Source organism: Camellia sinensis, chromosome 14 (genome assembly GCF_055761805.1).
Source record: "Camellia sinensis isolate YWXY chromosome 14, ASM5576180v1, whole genome shotgun sequence".
Lineage (NCBI taxonomy): Eukaryota > Viridiplantae > Streptophyta > Magnoliopsida > Ericales > Theaceae > Camellia > Camellia sinensis.
In genome coordinates this window covers 135051221-135076956 of record NC_138974.1, presented here as the reverse complement: position 1 = coordinate 135076956, position 25736 = coordinate 135051221, and the positions used below count along the sequence as shown (strand labels likewise).

General features: G+C 35.5%; 2 protein-coding genes across 7 annotated transcripts in view; one reads left to right on the top strand and one right to left on the bottom strand.

The window, feature by feature from the left end:
• The window catches only part of LOC114262784 (uncharacterized), a 34247-nt gene extending 22675 nt beyond the window's left edge, over positions 1 to 11572 (top strand). For 2 of the 6 annotated variants that reach the window (XR_014350135.1, XM_082904283.1), the window contains one exon: positions 11343 to 11572. The gene's annotated coding sequence lies outside the window, so the exon portion shown is untranslated. Of the gene's footprint in view, positions 1 to 6155; positions 6197 to 6701; positions 6920 to 10797 lie in introns of those variants that run through there. The other 4 variants (XR_014350134.1, XM_082904284.1, XR_014350136.1 and 1 more) reach the window with 3 other exon arrangements.
• Positions 11573 to 18857: 7285 nt separating this feature from the next.
• On the bottom strand, positions 18858 to 19175 carry LOC114262790 (uncharacterized). The gene has a single exon (XM_028203193.2). The coding sequence runs from the start codon at positions 19173 to 19175 to the stop codon at positions 18858 to 18860; it is 318 nt and encodes a 105-aa protein (XP_028058994.1).
• Between the last annotated feature and the right edge of the window lie 6561 nt (positions 19176 to 25736).

The window sequence follows — 25736 nt, the reverse complement described above, 5'->3', positions numbered from 1 at the left end:
AAGAAGTTTGTCCCTAAACTTGATGTTCCTTAATTTTCGAAGAGGTGTGGGTATTTGGCTCGCATTTGACTTTTCGTCTCCCACGTAATTTCTTCGATACGATGATTTCGCCATAAGACTTTTACCAACGGTATGGTCTTGTTTCGAAGAACTTGATCACGACGATCGAGAATCTGCACTGGTTGCTCTTTATAAGAAAGATCCTCTTGAACTTTCAAGTTCTCATAATCAACAATATGTTCTGGATCTCGAAGATACCGTCGAAGCATTGAAACGCGAAACGCATTGTGGACATTGGATAGTTCAGGTGGTAGCGCAAGGCGATTCCAGTATCTCAAATGGCCCGATGTAACGTGGGTTTAACTTTCCTCGCTTTCCAAATTGGATTACTCCTCTTGTTGGTGAGATCTTGAGGAACACATGATCCCTTACTTGAAATTGCAAGTCCCATCTCCGAGTATCTGCATAACTGTTCTGGCGGCTCTAAGTAGTGCGAATTCACTGTTGGATGAGTTGGATTTTCTCACTTGTGACTTGCACGATCTCGGGGCCTAACAATTTCCTGTCTCTGACTTTCGTCCAACATAGAGGTGATCGACATCTCCTTCCATACAGAGCTTCGTACGGTGCCATTCCAATGCTTGCTTGGTAGCTGTTGTTATAGGCGAATTTCACTAAAGGTAAGTGCTCATCCTAGTTACCTTTGAGGTCTAATACACACACACGTAACATGCCTTCCAACGTCTGGATTGTTCTTTCGGATTGCCCATCCGTTTGTGGATGTTAAGTCGTGCTAAACTTCAGTGTAGTCCCTAAAGCTTCTTGCAATTTGTTCTTGAAGTGAGACACGAAGCGGGGGTCTCGGTCAGACATGATTGAAACTGGGATACCATACAAACGAATAATTTCCTCGATGTATAAAGTGGCAAACTTATTAAGGAAGTATATGATTTTGATTGGTAGAAAATGCGATGACTTTGTCAGTCGGTCTACTATAACCATATTGCATCATTCTTCGAAAATAATTGTGGTAGCCCGACCACGAAGTCCATAGTAATGTGCTCCTATTTTCATTCAGGAATAGGGAGTGCTTGTAGCAGTCCTGTAGGTCTTTGATGTTCTGCTTTAACACGCGGACAATGCAGACATTTGGAGACATGGCTTGTTATGTCTCTTTTCATTCCTGTCCACCAGTAGTATTCCTTCAAATTATGGTACATCTTTGTGTTACCAGGGTAGATTGCAAATCTCGAGTTATGAGCTTTCTCTAGTATCTTCTTCTTGAGTTCCGGGATGTCGGGTATGCAAATTCGATTTCAAAATTTCAGTATCCCATTGCTTTTAGTGAAATTAGGGTCAGGTGTATTCCTTTGTTCCTCGTACTTTTTCTTCAAAAGTTTATCTTCCCATTGGCATGTTTTAATTTCTTCAATCAATGTAGGTTCCACTGTTATGTTGGCGAGTAGTCTATTGATCTTGCGGGAAACGAGAGTACATGCCAAACCTCTGGTCGTCTTTCGGCTTAGTGCGTCTGCTACCACGTTAGCTTTGCCTAGATGGTGATGGATCTTTATATCATAGTTTTTCATAAATTCTAGCCACCACCATTGCCTCATGTTCAGTTCCTTCTGTGTGAACAGCTATTTAAGACTTTTGTGATCAGTGTAAACCTTACAGGTTGCACCGTAGAGATAATGAAGCCAGATTTTGAGGGCAAAGATTACCGCATCCAATTCCAAATCATGAGTTGAGTAGTTCTTCTTGTGAGTCTTTAATTGTCGCGATGCATAAGTAATGACTTTTTCGTTTTGCATGAGAACGCAACCCAAACCATTGTATGAGGCATCACTATAAATTATGAACCCATCTACTCCTGTAGGGAATGCTAGTATAGGAGCTGACACAAGTCGACTTTTTAATTCTTGAAAGCAACGCTCCTGTTTATCAGTCCATTCGAAGTTTGTATTCTTCTAAGTCTGGGTCAAGGGTGATGCTATTTTTGAGAAATCTTGCACGAAGCGTCGATAATAGCCAGCTAGACCAATGAAACTTCGAATTTCTGACACATTAGTAGGTCGTGGCCAGTCCACGATTGTTGCAACTTTTGGGGGGTCAACTGAGATGCCATCTTTGTTAATGACGTGACTGAGAAAGTATACACTAGTGATCCAGAATTCGCATTTCTTCAACTTGGCATAAAGTTTGTGATCACGTAGTGTTTGTAGAACAGTTCGCAAGTGCTGCTCATGGGCCTCTGGTGACTTGGAGTATATGAGGATGTCGTCAATGAAGACGATGATGAACTCGTCAAGATAGGGTTTAAACACTCGGTTCATAAGGTCTATGAAGGCTGCTAGGGCATTTGTGACACCAAAAGGCATGACAAGAAACTCGTAGTGCTCGTAACGGGTTCTGAAGGCAGTCTTTTCGATGCTTTTCGTTTTGACTTTTAGCTGATGGTAGCCAAAACGCAAGTCGATTTTGGAGAATACTTGGGCGTCTTGAAGTTGATTGAACAAGTCATCGATTCGCGACAGAGGGTACCGATTCTTGATGGTGACCTTGTTTAGCTCCCGGTAATCGATGCATAATATCATCGTGTCATTCTTTTTCTTCACGAACAATACTGGAGCTCCCTAGGGGGAGGTACTAGGTCAAATGAAACCTTTGTCCAGTAGTTCCTGGAGTTGAGTCTTCAGCTCTTTCAATTCTACCGTCGACATGCGATAAGGAGCTTTTGATATTGGTTGTGTGCCAGGTTGGGTTTCAATGGTGAACTCGACTTCCTGATCAACCGGGATACCAGGTTGATCTTCAAGAAAAACATCCAGGAACTCTCGTACTACGGGAATTGAATCAACGGTAGGGGCTTCTTTTTGGGTATCGATCACATAACAAATATAACCACCACAACCCTTTCTTAGAAGTCGTTGGGCTGTCATGGAGGATATAATACAGAGAGGGTTGGAAACTTTAGTCCCATCAAAGACAAGCTCGGGTTGGTTTGGTAACTTGAGGGAGACTTTTTGGCTTTACAATCAATAGAGGCGTGGTTGGCAGCCAGCCAATCCATACCTAGGATCATATCAAAGTTCCCAATGCGAAGGAGAAGCAAGTCTACGTATAAGGTTTTGCCTTTTAGGAATATAGCACAAGATCTGTACACATCAGTACTACAGGCAGACTTACTAGAAGGAAAAGACACAGACAATATATATCTTAATGGTTCGGGTGTTGATGCCAACTTGGCAGCAAAGTGTGGTGCAACAAAAGAATGAGGTTACCTAGAGTCAATGAGGACATGAGCTAAATGACCACAGACAGAAAGTGTACCTGACACAATGTTTTCTGTAACTTTTAGTTTTCCAGGTACACAGGTGAAAGCCCGTCCTTGACGTTTTTGGTACACAGGTGAAAGCCCGTCCTTGGCGTTTTTTGGTCCTTCCTCTCTCCTCTAGGTCTTGCGGGTTTTCTGACTAAGCCAAAGAGGCTGGCTATAGAATTAGTCAACTTTGGACAATCCCTCAGCAAATGGCCAACCTGACCGCATTTAAAACATGCTCCCACGTCTCGATGGCGTTGTCCTCAATGAGCCTTCCCACAAGTGGGACAAATTGGAACAGTGCCACCTCAGGGGTTGGTAGGACCTTGATGGCCTGAACTGGTTGTGTCCGTATTCACCTTTTTAGGAGGTGCAACACCGGATCTTCTGTTGTCTTTTTTCTAGAATCGTTTCTTTTGGCTTAGTTCCCTGGAACTGGAGGCTTTAATCCCCTTTTCTGTAATGTACGCCTGGTCTACCATTTCTGCATAGGTTGGTAGTTTCAAGACCTCAAGTCTATCTCTAATTTCAACATCTAATCTTGCTTCAAATTTTCTTGCTTTTCGAGTTTCGGTGAGGATGACGTATGTTGCAAATCGGCGAGTTGTGTGAACTTGCTCTCATATTCGGCCATCGTCATGGTTCCTTGCTTTAGATGTATAAATTCTAATGCCTTATGTTCCCGCAATGAATCGTATAATACTTTCAAGAATCTTGCCCAAGTCGCCAAGTCGCCATTTCTTCTTTCTCCAGAGTGAGAAGCCACCATTCCTGTGCATTGTCTTTGAAGGTGAAAGTGGCGAAAGTTACCTTCTGTCTTTCGGTGCAGGGTAAGGCGCGAGAAATCTTTTCCATGTCTTTAACCCAAGCATTTGCTACCTTGGGTCTGGGCCGCCGGTAAATGTGATGGGTTTCAGATCCTGGAACTGTTTTATGGTAACCAGCTCTTCTCGTCGTTCTAGCATCCCATTGTTGATGTTAGTCTGCAAGGCTTGCAAGAAGCTAGTAACCGCTCTTTCCATTATTCTTTCCATTGATTCAGTGCCACTGACTGATGACTCGTTTCCGTTACCATTATTGACCATTCTACAAAGTAATAAACGAGGCATTATGTAATAACTCATATTCATGTTTTAGTCATGTTCATGTGCATTTACATGATTTCGTCTTGTTAAGCTTGCATTTGTAGACTTAGACTTGTTTTGCCTAAGTAAAAGTCCGTGTCTTGTTTTGTGCTTATGTGATTTGCCTAAGTGTTGTATGCATGCTTTGTTCCTTCCTTGCTGTCCCAAGCCTAGGTCATGTCAAGCCTAGGTCATGTTAAGCCTAGGTCACACCTTTGAACCTCTTACACCTAAGACCATCTTGAAACCACTTTGGTTGACCTCCACCTTCACCCTTGCATATTGGCCGAGATGTAATCATCTAGGCCGAGGTGTGCACCACTTAGGCCGAGATGTGCATCATCTAGGCCGAGATGTTATCATCTAGGCGTCGTAGATCCTTGATCCTTGACCCTTGATCCTTGCACCTAGTGATCTTGTTCCGGGACTGCTATGACCTAGACCAAGGTGTGGCATATATAGGCCGAGGTGTGGCACAGCTAGGTCAAGTGTTATCCTTCCTATCCGAGATCATTGAGACCTTACTTGCCGAAGCCTATGTCCTAATCCGAGATCATTACCTGCCGAAGTGTCCATGTCACCTTACTTGTTGTACACCCTTTGTCATGCTTTTGTCTTGTCAGTTAGTCACCTTTTTTAGAAGAGCCAACCTGCTATTGCCACGTGTCCCAGCAAAGGGTTAAGTTAGCCGGCAGAGAGAGAAAACATATCATTTTGTCATATCTTTGTTCTAAGAAGAGAGAGAGGCTCTAGGAAGAAGATGAGGAGTTCTTGAGAGAGAAGTAGATTTCCAAGCTTGATCCTTAGAGTTTAAACTATTTCATCCGTGTTTTGAGGTTAGATCCTTGATCTACCTTTGTTGTTCTTTATGTTGATCCGATCGCATTGCATGATCTAGCATGATTCATGAGTCATGCATTGATTTAAAGTTTGGTTTTAGAAAGAGAAAATGATGTTCTTGTGTCCTTGAAGAAAAATCATGTTTTGATCCGAAAGTTTGTATCAAGATCCATGTTTTTATGTTTGTTTTCATAAGATCTTCAAGTATGGGTACCCAGGTCCATGTTTTCAAACTCATCTCATGAAATCTCAGATTTTGAATAAAGAAGTTATGATTTCAACATTCATGTTCTTCATGTTCTTCAATGGAGGAAACCTAGATTTCCAGACTTTACCTTTCCCTGGGTGTGGTCACCGAGACCACTCTTGCCTAGATCTCACACCTAGGCCAAGCATTGTATATCACCTTTCCCTACCTTACATGATCACTTGCACCATTAGTCTATCTCGCATGCACAACTAGGCTAACCACTGCACAACTAGGCCGACCATGGTACACCCTTGCCGGTACCTTGTAGCACCTCGGCAGACAGCAGCACACCGAAGCCTAGGTAACCACACCTTAGCCAAGAGGTGTGGGACCTCGGCCAAGACCTCCTGGGTTCACCCAGTTAAGTCATTTTTGCCTAGATCATTTCTGTGCATCCATTCCAAGACCTGGTTAGTACCCAGCATGTTTTCCTTAGATAAAAAACAGTGATTTAACTCCCAGCATGTTTTACTTTGTCTTGACTTGGTTTTGGAAAGAAATGCCGGGATCATTTTCATTCATGTAAAGCTTGTTTTAAGGATGCATTGCACAACCATCTTTGAGCATTCCTTTTTGTCTTCTTGAAGTGCATTTAGTAGACTTTATTATATATTTGTAGGTCTTGGATCCTTGCCTTAATCCCTACACCGGAAGAGCTATGTGAGTGGTATTTTTAATAAAGCTATGTTATAAAGTTTTGATAAAGCTTTGTTTCATTTTGGAAAAGTATTTGTTCAAGTATGAATGATTATCCTTAGTTTTGTATCGAGTATTATCTTGTTTTGATGACATTCTTGGGAAGTCCTTTCATGCTAGGGGACTATAAGCCCATGTAGCACCATGTTTGAGAGATCTCTACCATCAACGGTCTTGTACGGATGGCCCCACTGACGGCCTTGTGCGGGTGGATTTGCCTAATCGATTCCGGGTCAATTATTCCCTTGTTTTGTCCAAAATGTCATCCCTCATGTATTATGTAGATGTTATTAAACATCCCAAGAAGATTTGAAAGATTTGATTGATGAACTTGATTCATCCTGTGTTTTGTTACAAGCTATGATATGTATTGTTTTGATAAAGATCTCGGATATCATTCATTCAAATCTTTATTGATTATATCATTCACTGAGTATCCAAGCTCACCCTCCCCTTTATATATATGTAGGTGGCGAGCAAGAAGGCAGTGACGCCTAAGATGTTATGTGCAAGATGTTTTGATTCATGTTTTGTATCATTTTGAAGATTATGTTTCTTAGTTTTAATTCACTTCTTTTGTATATGTCGACTTGAGAAGCCTTTTGATTAAGATATAATATGTACTTTATTTTATTTGTATCCAAGTTGTAAAACCATGTTAAGATGTATGTCATTTCATTTGATCTATGTACAGCTCTTATGGACTACTTAGATTTAAATTTATTGCTTCCGCACATGTAAGCCCTATATGTATACTTTGATTATGTGTGAATCTTTGTAAGTTGGCCTTTGGTAATCTCGGATTACTGGCTATCATGGCACCATTCTACTAGGGGTAGAATGGGGTCGTGACAAAATGGTATCAGAGCACCGGTTCCTTGTAGTACGTTATTCACACACACTTGAGTCCTAAAAAGCATAAGATTTCCCTTAGAATGATATTAGGATTGCATCATATTGCTTGCTACTTGACAAGATATGCATCACCTTGGCATGATCATTTATTACTTGCATACATGTCTATTTGCTCATTTTGTTTTAAGAGTCACATTTTGCATACCTCTAGCATCATGAGAAGGGGTAGACCTCCAGTTGGCCAAGATCAATTCGAGGACAGGTTAGACAGATTAGAAAGGATGGTAGAGGGTTTGGCCCATGAGTTGAGGCAAACAAGGCAATAGAACACTAGTACTACATCTACTCAGGCTGAGCAGACGGATGACTGACATGCAGTTCTGCCTCCACCTCCTCCAGTACCACAAATGCCTTCGCAACCAGCTTTGTATGGGGATGGCACATTGACTTTGATCAAAGAATTCAAGAAGATGAATTCGACGAAATTCCATTGAGGTATAGAACCAATGAAGGCCGAAGCATGGGTTCTTGAGATGGAGAAGTTGTTTGAGATCTTTCCCAGCACCGACGCTCAGAAGGTGTCAGTGGCAGCATTCACACTAGACGACGATGCTCGTAGGTGGTGGATGATGATCCGAGAAGGCAATCCAGGTTTGACTTGGGCCAGATTTTTGGAGTTGTTTTATGACAAACACTTTCCCCTCAGTGTCCGAGATCGCAAGACCACAGAATTCCAAACTTTGACACAGGGTAGCAAAACAGTGGCTGAATATGATCGTGCTTTCACCGAGTTGGCAAGGTATGCACCTCATATGGTCAATAACGAGTACAGGAAAGCTAAGAAGTTTGAGAGTGGACTTCGGGGACGAATACAAGATCGGGTTAATATGCTTAATATGCCGACTTATACCAGAGTGTTAGATAAAGCCATCCTGGCAGAAGCTAACTTGAACAAATACCAGAGTTCAGGGGAGAATCAAAGAAAGAGGCAGGATTATGACAATCGCCAAGCACCGTCTGATGTCTATAAGAAGGTAAGTGTGGGAAATTCAAGCAACTCAAATCAGGAAAGTGGCACCAGGCTGACATGTACAAGTTGCGGGATGCGACATTTTGGAGTTTGTCATCAGGCATCTGGGGTATGCTTTGAGTGCGGTGAGATGGGGCATCATATTAAGGATTATCCCAAGGTAAAGGCTAAAGATGGTAAGAAGAGATGAGAATCCAACATTCAGAATTGTTTTGGGGCAAGGTAACTTAAGTTTGGGGACCAAACTTCTTTAAGGAGGGTAGACTGTAATAACCTACATTCATGTCTTAGTCATGTTCATGTGCATTTGCATGATTTCGTCTTGTTAAGCTTGCATTTGTAGACTTAGACTTGTTTTGCCTAGGTAAAAGTCCCTGTCTTGTTTTGTGCTTATGTGATTTGCCTAAGTGTTGTATGCATGCTTTGTTCCTTCATTGCTGTCTCAAGCCTAGGTCATGCCAAGCTTAGGTCACACCTTTGAACCTCTTACACCTAGGACCATCTTGGAACCACTTTGGTTGACCTCCACCTTCACCCTAGCATATTGGCCTAGATGTAATCATCTAGGCCGAGATGTTATCATCTAGGCGTTGTAGATCCTTGATCCTTGCACTTAGTGATCTTGTTCCGGGACTAGTATGACCTAGACCGAGGTGTGGCACATCTAGGCCGAGGTGTGGCACAGCTAAGTCAAGTGTTATCCTTCCTAGCCGAGATCATTGAGACCTTACTTGCTGAAGCCTATGTCCTAATCCGAGATCATTACTTGCCGGAATGCCCATGTCACCTTACTTGCTGTGCACCCTTTGTCATGCTCTTGTCTTGTCAGTCAGTCACCTTTTTTAGGAGAGCCAACCAGCCGTTGCCACGTGTCTCAGCAGAGGGTTAAGTCAGCCGACAGAGAGAGAAAACATATCATTTTATCATATCTTTGTTCTAAGAAGAGAGAGAGGCTCTAGGAAGAAGATGAGGAGTTCTTGAGAGAAGTAGATTTCCAAGCTTGATCCTTAGAGTTTAAACCGTTTGATCCGTGTTTTGAGGTTAGATTCTTGATCTACCCTTGTTGTTCTTTATGTTGATCCGATAGCATTGCATGATCTAGCATGATTCATGAGCCATGCATTGATTTAAAGTTTGGTTTTAGAAAGAGAAAATGATGTTCTTGTATTCTTGAAGAAAAATTATGTTTTGATCCGAAAGTTTGTATGAAGATCTATGTTTTTGTGTTTGTTTTCATAAGATCTTCAAGTATGGGTACCCAGGTCCATGTTTTCAAACTTATCTCATGAAATCTCAGATTTTGAATAAAGAAGTTGTACGGAAAAGAAATAAACCTTCTCGTATAATCCTGTTGATCAAGTCTGCGCTCCTCCGTACGTTGTCGCTTTATCACCTGAAAACACAAACGTGAGCTAGCCGGCGGGTGTGCGTCGGAAACCTCTCCGATGCCTAAGTCAGTAAGCTTGACAAATAGACAAAAGCTCTGTGTATTCTGAAAGCAAAGTTGTGTGTTACCTCTCCAAAGGTGATGTTTGTGAGCTTTTATAGGTTTCGTGTGGCATAATCCTAGTAGGACTTCTACTCCTCCATGCAGAGTCCTCCTAGGATTCATACGCCTGAAAGATAATGCTTATCCTCCAACACCCCCCTCACTGCTTAAACCAAGTGAGATGGTTATTAACATGGCCGAACTCCCACATGACCGAAGTAATCATGGCTATGCTGAGCCACAAAGTAAGCCGTACTATCCTTAGTTCAGTTCTTCCTTCTCCTCTTTAGCTCGGTTCTCTCATGTACAAACCATGGTATGTTTAGACCGAGCTACCGAGTAGCAAGGTTCTGACCGTTCTAACCACAATACGCCATGACCGGACTAACTCTGAGACCGGCCTAATTCCAAGTCGCTTCCGGACCGGAGTAACTTTACATTCCTCGGCCGGAGTAATTTTGTACCTCTCTCGGGCCGGAGTAACTTCACGGCCTTTTTACCCAGCCCTTCGTACTTTGGGCCATAATGACCATCTCATAGCTCGGCCCAATTTTCACAAAAATTACCCTCTCAGAAGTTATGTTTCAACATTCATGTTCTTCATGTTCATGTTCTTCATGTTCTTCAAGGGAGGAAACCTAGATTTCCAGACTTCACCTTTCTCTAGGTGTGGTCACCGAGACCACTCTTGCCTATATCTCACACCTAGGCCAAGCTTCGTATCTCACCTTGGCCTACCTTGCATGATCACTTACACCATTAGTCTATCTCGCATGCACACCTAGGCTAACCACTGCACACCTAGGCCGACCATGGTACACCCTTGCCGGCACCTTGTAGCACCTCGGCAGGCAGCAGCACACCGAAGCCTAGGTAACCACACCTCGGCCAAGAGGTGTGGGACCTCGGCCAAGACCTCCCGGGTTCACCCAGCTAAGTCATTTTTGCCTAGATCATTTTTGTGCATCCATTCCAAGACCTGGTTAATACCCAACATGTTTTCCCTAGATGAAAAGTAGTGATTTAACTCCCAACATGTTTTACTTTGTCTTGACTTGGTTTTAGAAAGAAATGCCGGGATCATTTTCATTTATGTAAAGCTTGTTTTAAGGATGCATTGCACAACCATCTTTAAGCATTCCTTCTTGTCTTCTTGAAGTGCATTCAGTAGACTTTATTATGTATTTGTAGGTTTTGGATCCTTGCTTTAATCCCTACACCCGAAGAGCTATGTGAGTGGTATTTTTAATAAAGCTATGTTATAAAGTTTTGATAAAGCTTTGCTTCGTTTTGGAAAAGTATTTGTTCAAGTATGAATAATTATCCCTAATTTTGTATCCAGTATTATCTTGTTTTGATGACATTCTTGGAAATTCCTTTTATGCTTGGGGATTATAAGCCCATGTAGCACCATGTTTGAGAGATCTCTACCATCGACGGTCTTGTACGGATGGCCCCATCGACGGCCTTGTGCTGGTGGATTTGTCTAATCGATTCCGGATTGATTATTCCCTTGTTTTGTCCAAAATGTCATCCCCCAAGTATTATGTAGATGTTATTAAACATCCCAAGAAGATTTGAAAGATTTGATTGATGAACTTGATTCATCCCATGTTTTATTACAAGCTATGATATGTATTGTTTTGATAAAGATCTCAGATATCATTCATTCAAACCTTTATTGATTATATCATTCACTGAGTATCCAAGCTCACCCCCCCTTTATATATATGTAGGTGTCGAGCAAGAAGGCGGTTATGCCTAAGATGTTATATGCAAGATGTTTTGATTCATGTTTTGTATCATCTTGAAGATTATGTTTCTTAGTTTTAATTCACTTCTTTTGTATATGTCGGCTTGAGAAGCCTTTTGATCAAGATGTAACATGTACTTCATTTTATTTGTATGCAAGTTGTAAAACCATGTTAATTCACTTCTATTTAGATTTAAATTTATTGCTTCCGCACATGTGAGCCTCATATGTATACTCTGATTGTGTGTGAATCTTTGTAAGTTGGCCTTTGATAATCTCGGATTACTGGCCATCACGACACCATTCTACTAGGGGCAGAATGGGGTCGTGACACATTACATTCACAACGTAGCATACATGTAAGCATGTGTAGCGCAATCTATATCTATATAAAATGCCAACTTCATTATTTTTACAATTAATATTACATCTTTGTTTCAAAAGTCAGAATATGTTAGTGTCTCATCCCTGTGACAAATAAAAATAAAAAGACAACAAAAGAGGATTAGAACACATCATGGTTAGCATACAAAAAGGTTTTCTTCTACCAAATCTAGAGTGGTGGGTCAAAGGGACCAAACAACCATGGGAAATAATGTTGCATAAAGAGCTCAAATTCGCATCCTAACTGGACTACACCAAAACACATCCACGCTTGGACTATGAAAATGGGGACGAAGTGTATGTATCCCAAAAATACTCGATCGACAATCTAACCGGGTGTCTCGACATATGACAAGTCATTATTAAAGCCAACATTTTGAATATTAATTATCTTCAGCAGGTTAGAGACTGTGGTGAAAATATAGTCCTCAGAATACACGTCTTCCCTTCTGGCCACAAAATCTGGGGGTAGAGGGTCTATGATATAGTGCAGGCGGTCATGTCCCGGGGCAACGCCAAGGACATAAGTGGGTCCAAGAAAACGTCTGCGTGTATCGGCATGACTTTGCCTCCATAGTAAATGTGAGACATCGGTAGGATCAGCCTGTATATAGATTGGCTGACCCATCAACTGGGCAAGGCCTGGATGCAGTCCTATGATTATGTCATTTGAATCTCCCTAACCCTCAGGTGAGGCGGGGGCAGGGTGCTCGACTAAAATCTCATCTAAATTAATGGCCCCGAGCTTATCCCAAAACGCATCATCAAGGTTAATCTCTGACATTCCTACATCACCAGAATAAACGTGAGATTTTACACAAAGGGATTAATGTTGCACGTAAATATTTATTACTATTATTTTTATTTTATCTTAGTTTATATAGTTTTATTTATAGATTTATTTATAACTTTTCGAACTTCCTACTCAAATTAAAATAGCATTTTTTTTTTGAACCGTTGCTCTGATACCACCTTTGTCACAACCCAACTCCAGGGGCTTTGGGCTGGAATCGCAACTTACTAACTTATTCTATTTGTAGCAAATTAAACTGCGCAAGCGGAAATAAAAATAATTAAACAGGAAATTACTCCATTTTATTATTTTAATAAGAGAAAATACATTTATAAGGTTTTTATTATTTTATTATTCTGTGACCGGCCTCGAGTAGAACAAAAGGGAGCAAAAATATATATATAAAAAAAAGAAAGACAAAATAGTGGTTCAACATCAATTCTCGTACGGGTTCCATTACGTGAGGTTATGGGTTTTCCCTATATCTCGTCACCTGAAATGGTAACAGCTATAAGCACACAATAGAGTGAGAAATATTATGCCAAGAGTATAGGAAATACAAAATAATCATGGATAGTTAGTTAAGCCAAAACATTTACGTAACTTAATTTGGTAAATAAATCATTTAAGTGGTAGAAACTGAAATACATAAATTATATAAATAAATAACCATAACCACGGTACAGAACAGAACAGAACAGAACAGAGATCACAGAAGTGACAATCGGAACAGAAGTCAATGAATCCATGACAAACAGAGGACCACAAAGTGACCAAACAGAGGCCAATGATTATTTAAGTCTCCTAAGGCGCGGGACTCCCGTGGTGGTACTTGCAAAACATAATTGTTTATAAAGTCATAGTCAAATATTCTTTAAAATTTAAACAAACATATCCATGGGTTTCATTATATCAAATAGAGTTCAGAAATTAATCCATGTAATTGAAATATTTATGACACGTACTTTGTATTAATATAACTAATAAAATACAACTTGTATAAAATAAATTATGGTAACTCAAGGTATAATATAACTCACCTTAAGATTGGGTCTTACTATTTCCTTCCTATTTTTCCTATCTTCTCGAGATCACTTCCGTCATCCTTTCTGTCTCTTTCTTTATTTTTTCTTTTCTTCTCATTCCTTTATGTAATTCGTAGCCCCACTCTCTCTTACATGTACACAGCACCTGATGCCTAACAAATGGTGACTCACCTCTCCTAGGGCCTAGACAATACAGGTGGCGTATCATCCTTCTCCTGGAGGATTTACAAATCTCCTTAATTAAATGCTAGTTAATTAATCTCATCAATTACTATTAACCTTATCAGATATGGTACGCTTATTATTATCTCTATTGCATTATTATTATTGTTATCAATATTATTATGTATTTACTATCTTTAACTCTAATTTGGCCCAACTAGTATTATAATTCCATATTTGTGTTAATTTGGCCCCAAATAATAATCCCTAATTAATCTCATATTTGATAATCCAATGCCAAATTAGATTTATATATTTATTTATTATTATTTATTTATTTAATAATATATCATCACATACAACCATAATTATATTTAACTATAAATATTTAAGTGGTATTTAATTAAACGTTCAGGGTATCACACCGTTCACATGGAAGTAGTTACTTCAAAAAGCATGTTCAAGAAACTTATGGGATCAATGTGTCCTTTGTATCTTCAGGACAACCCATCTCCACCGTCTATTCACAATCCCAAGTCCATGTTCACAAAATTTGAAGCCGATATATATCATCATGGTTGCCACAACATTGATATTCTTCAAGCTTTGTTGACAGCATGAACCAATATGGATCGATAACCAATCTCCAGGAACTTGAGAAGGGATTGGACAGTCCATATGCTTCGGCAACCAATCTCTAGAAGCTTGATAAGGGATCAGACAGTTGATATGCTTCAACGATTAATCTCATGACACTTGATTCGGAATGAGAGAGTGATGAGGATGAGGATGAGGATGAGGATAAGGAAAAGAATGGTGGGATTAATGGTAATAATCAGTGTTATTAAAAGCGATTAGCGCACTAAGTCGCCAAGGTCTCCTGAGGCCTTAGGCACAAGGTGAGACACGGGCTTCATCGAATTAATGTGCACCATGGTAGGTTGAAATAATATAATTTAATATGAGACATATAAGCAAATAACTAACTGGTATAACATAAACAAAATGAAACATTGAATATTTTAAAAAATAAATACCAACAAATATCGTTATTTTAACATAGACAAATGAGTAATATTCCAAAGTTCAATATAAAACACGAATATTCATGATCTAAAGGTCAACTAAATCATAAAAGTAAAGAAGAAACAGAGCAATTCAAAATAAATATTTAACAAACAGAGCAATCCAGAGAAGAAAATAAAATAAAAAGAAGAAGAAAAGTGGAAAATAAAAGCAAAAGAAAAGCAAAGAAGAAGAAAAAGAAGAAGAAGACATCATGGATATATTTGAAGTCTTAAAAATCTCAGTTCAGCCTAACTCTATAGACAAAAATAGAGCATTCCAAAAAATAAACGAAAAATAAGAAGAAGGCAGCATGGGAACGAGAATAAAAGAACAAAAGAACAGACAAAAAGAAGAAAAACATATCTGCACATTCGAAGCTCTTGGACTGGACGACGAGTTCGACTTCTTCGGAGCTTTGGATTAGGGCTTGTTTTTTCTTCTATCGTTTGTTGATTTGGGGCTAAATCGACAATATTATCATGTATATTTGAAGGATATGATCAGCTGCAGTTGACCTGTATAATTTCAGTGGTCCAATTTGAATAAAAAAAAAAAAAAACCCCTCAAGGCCTGCACCTTGTTCCAGTCACGCGTTTTAATTGCGCCTTAGTGAAGACACCTCGTCTTGACCATTGCAAGGCTCAGGGGGTAGGCATGGCTAGGCCTTGCGCTTGGGAATGCTTTTAATAACACTGGTATTAATAATGGAGGAGATGAGATGATTGATGCAAAGGCTAAGGAGTTTATCACTCAATTTTACAATTAGGGTATGGGTGGAACTAGAATTTTATTATTGGAGGAGTCAAAAGAATAATAATTTTTTTTTCACTATATACACAAACACATGTATGTACAATATGATATATATATATATATATATATAGAAAAAAAATTATATACAATAAAAGCAATCTCTAATAAGAAAAAGAATTTTTTTATACAAAATAGAAATAGAATACAAGATGTGAAAGAATGATATATATATATATATATATATATATATTAAAGTGTATATATTTTTAAAGTACTATAACAAATAATATTTTTCATAAAAACAAAGAGTTATGGCTAGAGGTGTAATCGGTTCGGTATGGTCGATATTTAGGTAAAAAATTACACCGAATCGATAATGTTGGTTTTATTATTTTGAATACCGATACAGACCGCTTCTCCCATCAAACCACACCGCACCGAACCAATTGAAAATATTCGGTTTGGTGTAGTTTAACCGGTTTAGAATTTTTTAAACTTGAGTCACTTTTAAATATAATTATTAATCTATATAAAAACATTAAATTAGTTATTTGTCTATCATTTCAAATATATCCAATCTATCCATTTAATACATACTTTTCAATTCCTAAATTAACAAAAATAAAAGTAAAAAAAAATTAAAAATACTAAGGTTTCAAGAATAAGAAGTTAGAGTTAAGATTATATATAATAAGAATTTACAAACTTAAGTTATAAAACTGATAAGATTAATAATTTATTATACTTATTAATATCATTATATTATTAAATTATATACATATTGTAAATACAATATATGTTGAAGCAGTCAGTTTCGGTTTAGATTGGTGCACAAGGTGCTTAAATCGATATCGAACCAAAAATCGAAAAAAATCAAATTTAAAAATCACACAGACCGATTTTTGTAAAAAAAAAATAAACCAAATATAACCGATTTGGTCCAATTCAATCAATTTGATCAATTTTTTCGATTTTTCTTGCCTCCGTGAAGTTGGTTTTGGTGGGTTAGGGGCTAAAATAGTCACAAAAAATAAAATAAGCTATTTTAACCATAAAAAATAAAACATCAAATCTAACTCATAATCATTACACTCATCTCTCACAAAAAAAGTCAAAAAAGTCAAAAAGTCAAAAAACCCTTCCTAAACTAGGCTTTTTAACCAAGACTAAAATAATTAAAAAATTAAAAAATTAAAAAATTAAAAAATCAACCCACTTCCCAAACGGAGGCCTATAATCTTCTCATAATTTTATCCTGAGTAAGGCTTCAGCACGAGACATTTGTTTGAGCGTTATTGATGATGATGATGATGATGATGGCAATGGCAATTGCACTGAGTGAGGCTTCTTTTAGCAACCCCAAAACAAGTCATCTCCTTTTCGAATTTTTTTATCCTTAGTAATTTTTTAAAAAAAATTATATCAAAATTTTTTATTTTTTCAATCTATTTTGTTGAGATAAATCTAAAAATATATATTTTTTTGAAAATTTCAAAAAAAAATTGAAAAAACCAAAATAAGCAAAAAAAGATTGCTTATTTGTTTTTTCTGATTTTTTTTTTTAAATTATAATTTTTCAGTTCGTCTTGTCAAGCTGAATTTAGAAACTCAAATTTTTTTGAAAATAAAAATAAAAATTACTAAAGACAAAAATAAGCAAACTCCAAAACAATCCTAAGTGTAGTCACAAAATCGAACACAGAATATATACGAATCAATAAGATTAATTAGATGTGAATTTCATTAATAAATTTTGTGAAATCCTATTTACTCATTTATGTTTTGTGATTAGTTTGTCTTGGTAATCTAACACATTTTTTGTGTGTCCCATTTATGGTAAAAAATGCTTGGGTGTGGGAAAAATTCTATTACAATAAAATTTATACAAAATATAATTAAAATGGTGTAACGTTGAGACAGTTTTATAGATGTTTTGTTTCAAATTAAATGATGCAAGTTCAATTATTTTATTTTATAAAAAAATAACTATTTACAAATTTCATAATTTTATATGATATTGCTGCCATTCTACTCCCTACCAATGAAGGAGAGGAAATTTTAATGGGTGAAACAATTTTGACCTTTTACTAAATAATTGAGAAATAAGAAATTACTCACTATAAATAAGAAAGACCAAGTTTGGGAAGACTAAATAAGTGCACTTTTTGACTTTTTATGAAATATGGGTTGGATTTGGGTTGGGTTTGAAGTGATGTGTTAGAGAGGTGATGTGACTTAAATAAGATGATATGACTTAAATAGGATAGTGACTTTTTGACTTTTTAGATTTTTTGGAGGATGCCAAACTTGGCCTTAATATATTTGATATTCTTGATAATATTCATTGCTATTACTTATCATGTGATGTTATTTTGTTGTTTACATCACGTCTTAATAGTTCATTTGGAAAGAAAAGAAGTGTGCAAACAAACAAACAAAAAAAAAAAAAAAATGAAAAAAAGAGGAAAACGGCTTTTGGGTGCATAACTGTTACCGTCGTACTCCAAAAAAGTTATTCCAAAAGTTATCAGATAGTTAAAAAAGTGAATAAAAAATAAAAAAATAAAAAAATAAAAAATAAATAACATAATGTTATGATGAACAAAACAAGCCACTAACATTTTGGAAAAAATTATTTAATATTTTAAAAGTATCATGTGTTTGTACTCCTTAATCAATTATTATTTAATATGTCTCTTTATATTTTTCAATCATCAAACATAATATCACACATATCCAATTTTTTCATCAATTATACTACTATAAAATATTACATGTCCATATTTCGGAATTACTGAATAATTATCTAACATTTTGACGAACAAAACAAGCCACTAACCTAATGTTTTTATCTTGGATTTGTAATTAGAATGAAAAATGAAAAAGAAATAAGTTGCTTAAACACACTTATTTTTTCTTTTATAAATAATCAAATAAAAGAATTATTAAATTCTTTCATTCATGTTTTCCTTTTTTTTTTTCTTTTTTTTTTTTGCATTTTCATCAACAAATCTAAAATCTAAAAAAGTGAATTGGACACAAAATGGACAATAGTGTAACCACTATATCCAGCCTTTTTTTAAAAAAATAAAATAAAAATAAAGTAACTATATAACGCATAACCGCAAAGAAAAATTAAAAAAAAATGGCCTCATTTTCTCCAAAAACAGCAAACAAAAATTAAAAATCAAAAATCAAAATCAAAAATCAAAATCCAAACAAATCGCCGTTGGTTTTCGTTGTCCATCTCTATCTCTATCTCTATCTCTATCGCTGTCGCGAAGCTTAGATTTTAGAAGCCATGGACAATCTCAGAGCACTTGTTCTTGATCCAACGCAAACCATTCCTGATAGAAGCTTTAACCCTCCCTTCAATTGCATACACTTTGTACTTGGCTATTCGCTTTCGTCTCTTCATCTCTGGATCGTTGAATCCCCATGGCTTCGACGCCGGCGCAGCCGAGCTCTGACTCGTCCCATTCACGCGAGGCAGATCGGCCGGTGATCGAGGCATGTACGTCTGGTTGGCGCCGCCAAAGCTTTTCCCGCTCACAATCTCAAGCCGCCGGTCGCCGCTTCCGTACCGGAAACCCTGCCTGAACTCGTCCATACCTCACCGGAGGGAGAGATCGATCGAGAGAGGAAGCAACGGAGAAAATTAGGGGGGGGGGGGTTTATTTATTTTTGAAAGCAATGAATTTAGGGTTCATAATTGGGCCTTAGGCTTTCCAGATAGATACACATAGATAAAGTATATTTAATTATGGGTTGCTTTTTTTTTTTTTTTTTTTTCTTCTTTTCCCCTGTTGACAGCCTCATTGTAATCTGGATTTATTAAATATTCTGTATTATTAATTTCGGCTGTTTCACATTTTAATTTTCCGAATTTTTATTTTTAATTTTTGGAATGTATTGATTTGTTATAAAGAAAGTGATGTATAAGCATATTTTTTATATCTATTTTCTTGATCAAATGATGCGTAAGTAATGTAATTGGTTGATAATTACAAAATAAATGATGATTATGAAAGACATGAGAAAGTATTGTCTTACATTATTGGGTTTTAAAATATAGATTTAATTTTTAGACAATCAATAGCAATGTTCTTGTTATAATAGTGGGCCTCGTTTGGGAACTAGCTCATTTAGTCAAAAAGTTATTAAAAAAATCAAAAAATTAACAACTCATACCAAAAAGTCAAGATTCTATTTTCTCTCTACTTTTTGTACATCTTTTCGTAAAAATTTAAAAAGTCATCCCAAACATATTAATTTTTTTTTTAGCTCATATTTTAGCCAAATAGTCAAAAAATTACTAAATTAACCTGTTCTCAAACGAGGCCTGAGTTGTCGCATATTTTTAAAATTTATTTATTTATTTATTTATACTTAGGATCAACTTTTATTTATTTTTATGAATTTGTTCGTGTTGGTTTTAATGCTGAGTTCCACAAATGTAGCAATTATTTTTTTTATTTTAATTAACGAAAGAAGAAGATTTTGTTGATATTCAGAAATTATAGAAGAAGTACTTACATCAATTAGGCAAGGTGATAAAATGTAGCACAATTTTAACATGTTTTTATTGGCCATCTACTCACTTAAACCTAAAGAACTGTAACTAAATTTTTTCTTTGCACTATTCAAAGGGAGAAAACTGGAAAATAAAATGAACAAAAAATATTGCATGTGACTGAATTTTTGTAACGATTTATGTCATTCCCTAATTTATGCATTGTGATTGTTTTCATTTTTTGAAGAAATTTAAATTGTATGAGGAACAAATTAAGAAGTGTAATTAAGTAATATGCATAAAACAACCTTAAAAATAATAACTAAAAAATTGTAGCACTTTGGCCAAATTCAACCGCTGCTAATAATGCCTATATATCCATTTGAGTCAATTTAATGGAATCATCAACAAAATTGAAATGCATGTTTATTTATTATTCTCTTATCAATACTGATATGTGACTTCAAATTTATTACGCTGACTATTTTTTTTAAAAAAAATAAAATAATAATCAAGTTAGATAAAATCATGATCAATTTAAATTCTTTAAAATTCAATGGATTCTCAATCAAAACTCATTTTGAAAGAGAATTGACATGGCCATCTCAGATTAGGCTACTTCTAGAAATCACCATTATTGTGCTTTCATTGCACTAATGTATGCTAGCTCCAATGGCAAAGTGGGGAAGAGAGGTTTAGAAGAAAAAAAAAAAATTGAAAGACAATTTTATTTGCAATAAGGTTAACTGTCAACCAGAGGGAGGGAGATTTAGATGAAGATTGAGATCCAAGTCCCCCGAAGTCGATTTACAAGATAAATGACTACCGTAAGATACAGCAGCAGCAGGGCCACTGAGGCCACCAACATGCAGCGGCTGTCCGATATAAATCGGAGTGCCTAAGTTTGAAGGCAGTGACGGCAGAAACGCTGGCGGTGGAGGCGGCACCACCGCAAAACGAGCGGCGGCAGTTGATGATGATATCATTGCATGGGAGCTCAGAAGCGGCGCAGCAGCAACAGATGCCATGAAGTGTCGATGATTGTCGTGGAATTGAGCAAGTTTCATTCTCTTTCGCTCTCTCTTGTGTGCGTTTTGGTGACCTCCTAGTGCTTGAGAGTTTCCGAATAATCGTCCGCAATATTGACACTCGAATCTCTTGTTTTCTCCGTGAAATTCTGTTCTCTCTGCAACTTCATCATTGCCTTGATGATGATTAGTTAGCTCAAAACCGAATAACCTGAATGCTGAAGCCTCTCTATGAATAGATGCACCGTCTGGAGATATGTCCTCTGAAGCTAAATTGGATGGGATAGAGCTTTCCGCCATTAGGCAGAGAGGGGGAGAGAGAGAGAGAGAGAGAGAGCTGGAATTTATGAACCTAAATGCCTTACATTAATTTATAAGGATCAATTTTGTCTATGTTGATGATATTTGTATGCCAAATAGTATTATTTATCATTTCATGATTGTGATTTTCATGTAAGTAATGTGTCTTTAGAATTATAAAATAAATTTTTAGAATAATGCAGTAACAATAATATGTTCCTGTCATTATAAAAATAAAAATTCATTACAGGTGTAAAATTAATACAATAATAACACATTATATAATTGACTTAACTAATGACTTGTAACGATGAGAAAATTTTATTTTTCTTTTCAAAAAGAGGTATTGAAAGTGTATTTTGTTTTTGGGACATGAATTCAAATTTTATTTCTCAAATACACAGTTACGTCCAAACAACAGCTAAACTATAACAATGCTCACTAAAAGGTTATAACTTCTTTTGATGTTAATCAATTCTTAGTTAAAAGTGGAAGCTACAAAGAAGGCGACAGTATTTGTAATCACATGCTGTCACTCTTTCTTTATTTATCTTTGCTTCCAAGTTTTTCACGCATGTGCAGTCTCCGTAATCTTCACTTGTAACAGCGACCCTTCATCTAGCCAATCCACTGCAGAAATTATTTGATGTTTTGAAAAATTGCTTGGAACTATTTAATTAGGGACATTTTATTTTAGAAAATGATATAAAAGTTCACTTTTTAAACTCAATAATATATAAGTGATATGATTAGTTGATGATTAAAAAAATTATAAGAGAGAGTGCTACTTTAATATTTTAATTGATTACCACATCATTAAATTTAAAAAATATATCATTTTAAATAGTAATGCTCTTTCATTTTTTATTTATTGTATTATAAAAGAGGCATAAAAGTAGTAGTTTCTATTATTTTATTTTAGTCACTTTTATTTTATTTTTTGTTGATTTTTTTTTCCTGGCATTAACGATTGTTTGGTCACTTGATCCTTTCTCTCGCAAACTATATGCTTGTCAACTACAAGTACAACGGTCCACATTATGTTCATCCGGACCATTACCAAGTGGTAGCTTTATTGCTTGGTTCCTATCCTCGTACTCTTGTACTCCCCCTGTCTATGATTAAACTGGTGTCTCATTATTATTGGACGAAGAAGGGGGCCCTAGGCATAATTTGATTCTTTGGTGATTCTTTGGACTATAAAATCAGCAGATAAACTAGTGTACATATTAGCCACAGATGAGTTTCACGTTCAAAATTCATATACGATTTTAGACACCTGAGGTTAAAGGGGAAGAAATTGAAGTCACGACTGTATTTCAAGGCAAGTTATTATGTGTAGCTATTGATAACATAATTATATATTGATATTGACATTAAATAGTATCAATTAATATATCGATGAATAATAATATTAAAAAATTAGAATTTCTACAATATCTAACTATTGATAACACGTATGTAAAAGGGATTAAATTCTCTTTGAATCGTGCTATTTAGGTTTATGGGATCTATCACGGGTCTTGTTTCGATAATCAGAACTGTTCAATGTATAATGTTCATCGAGTATTTTATGCTTGTAAAAAATCATATTAATCGAATATCGATAGTTACTTGATTGGATCAAATTTTTTGTAATAATTTATTTTGAAAATCATATTTACCGTTGACAGAAATATGATTTGATCAAGTAATTATCGATACTCAATTAACGCGATTTTTTTATAAAAATGAAGTACTTGACGAGTTCTACATATTACACGGTTCGAATTATGAAAACAAAATTCGTGATGAGTTTTCACAAAAACAATAACACCTTCCAATTCAATCTTAAACTGTAAGAAAAGCTTAACTTATTTAGCCTCCGTTTGGCAAGAAAAAGCCCAGACTTTTTTGGCTAAAATAGTCACAAAAAACAAAATAAGCTATTTTAGCCACAAAAAACAAAATATCAAATCCAACCCATAATCATTACAATCCTCTCTCACAAAAAAAGTCAAAAAAGTCAAAAAGCCCTTCCCAAACCAGGCTAAAATAGCCAAAAAACCAAAAAATCAAAAAACCAACCCACTTCCCAAACGGAGGCTTAGAATCAACTCATATGGTGACACGTTCTAGTACCATATTAGCTTCTTGACAAGACAATACTGTGTCTGCCACTGGCTTTGTGCCAGACAGATATGCAACCCTCATCCGCGTGGAGGATTTGATGGTGGCCTGTGTCTCCCATGACCCAAGCTCGAATGACAGCCCCTGCTTAATCTCTTCTACCTCAATAAGAATCCACTCAAATGCCTCGTGATATATTTACTTTTTTTTACTTATTATAAAATTAATTATATTTTTAACACAATTTAAAGAAAAAAAATGATACTCGCCCAATTTAAGATAATTGTGTTCGGTTATATTGTCAGTTTCTCTCTTTCAGAACTTATGTTTGATATGTTTTGAGAAATCCTGTTAATATTCACTCATGGAATAATGTTAGAGCTAGGATTGCAAACGAACTGACTCGAGCAGGGTTTTGTTGAGTTCGAGATTGGTTCATTTACTTATCGAGCTCGTTTATTAAATTTGAGTTCGGCTTGATAAATTTTTTTAAATATTATTTATATATTAAATAATATATTTATTATATAATTTAAATAAAGATAAAAGAGCCGAACTTATGCAAGCTCGATCTCGGTTCATTTACTAAACAAGCTTAATATTCGAGCTTGAGCTCAACTTGTTTATTAAACGAGCCGAGCCGAGCCGAGTCGAGTCCTTAACGAGCCAAGCCGAACTTGTTCATAAATAGTTCGGTTCATTTGTAGCCCTAGCTAGCGCACAAAATTTCAAACCTCAAAAAAAAAAAAAAATTAGTCTCAATATAGTTATATCATATAAGATCATACTTAAAATGAATTTAAATTATACATTATTTTTCTAATATTTCTTTATATTTGAGTTTTTTTTGTGTCTAACACTATTGCTTACTCAAAACTTGAACAAATATTAAAGTTGCATGTTATCGGATAATATTACTTAAAATTAACATTCTTGTTATAAATGAATCAAATCATATAATTTTTAGGGTAAATTACATTTGCCTCCCCTGAGGTTTCTGACAAATACAGGGACCTCCCCTGTGGTTTGAATAATTACAGTAACCTCCCCTGCTTTACCTGACAATATCAAAATTCCCCCTTGCCGTCAAAAATTACTAAACGGTGTTACTTTTTCCTTAGAAAATTACCTTATTGCCCTTCCCTTGAAAATATTAAAAAATGTTTTTGGGTTGGAGGATAGGTTTGGAGTGTTTGAAACAGTATTTTTTGATTTATTTTTTTAAAATATTAAAAAATGTTTTTAAAAAAATTATTTTTTATTTTAAATATGTAATTTTTATTAAAATATTTTATTTTATTTTGTAAATATTTTAATATTTTAAACTCAAAACACAATTTCACACTCAAATCGTAACCAAACACATAACTCAAAACTCAATTCAAAAATTATTTTCAAACCTCATAACCAAACACATAACTCGACACTCCACACTATTTTCAAAACTCTACATTCAAATCGTAACCAAACGCAAAACAAAAAAATAAAATATTTATAAATATATTTATAAAATAAAATAAAATATTTAAAATAAAACTATATATTTAAAATAAAAATAAAAATTTTAAAATTTTTTAATATTTAAAAAATATATTTAAAATATTAAAAAAATACAACACATAGATGTATGAAATATAATGCACATTAAAATAAATAAATAAATATTTAAAATATAAAATATTTACCCTAAAAAAATAAATTCAAGAAATTATTTGTAATTGAATTGTGATTCTATGAGTTTTGAAAAGATTTTTGAAAATTTCTAATTGGAATTGTGTATTTGGTTAACACTATGAGTTTTGAAATTTTTTTTGAAAATTTGTATTTGCAATTGGAATTGTGATTCTAAAAGAGAACCAAACATGTTTCTAAAAAAAAAAAAATCGGAACATGTTTTTATTATTCAAAACTCAATTCAAAAATTATTTTCAAAACTCATAACCAAACACAAACTTAAAACTCAATTCAAAACTTTTTTCAAAACTCAAAACTCTTTCCAAAACCCAAAACCAAACTTTTTCAAAAACTCTATTTTAAAAGAAAAAAAAATTCAAAAAAAGTTTATTTTATTTTTTTAAATTATTTTTAAAATCATGATTTGAGTGTAGAAGCGTATTTTGAGTTATGAGTTTTGAAAAAAAAAAAAAATTGTTTGGTTATAAATTTTGAAATTTTTTGAATTTATTTTTTTAGGGTAAATATTTTATATTTTAAATATTTA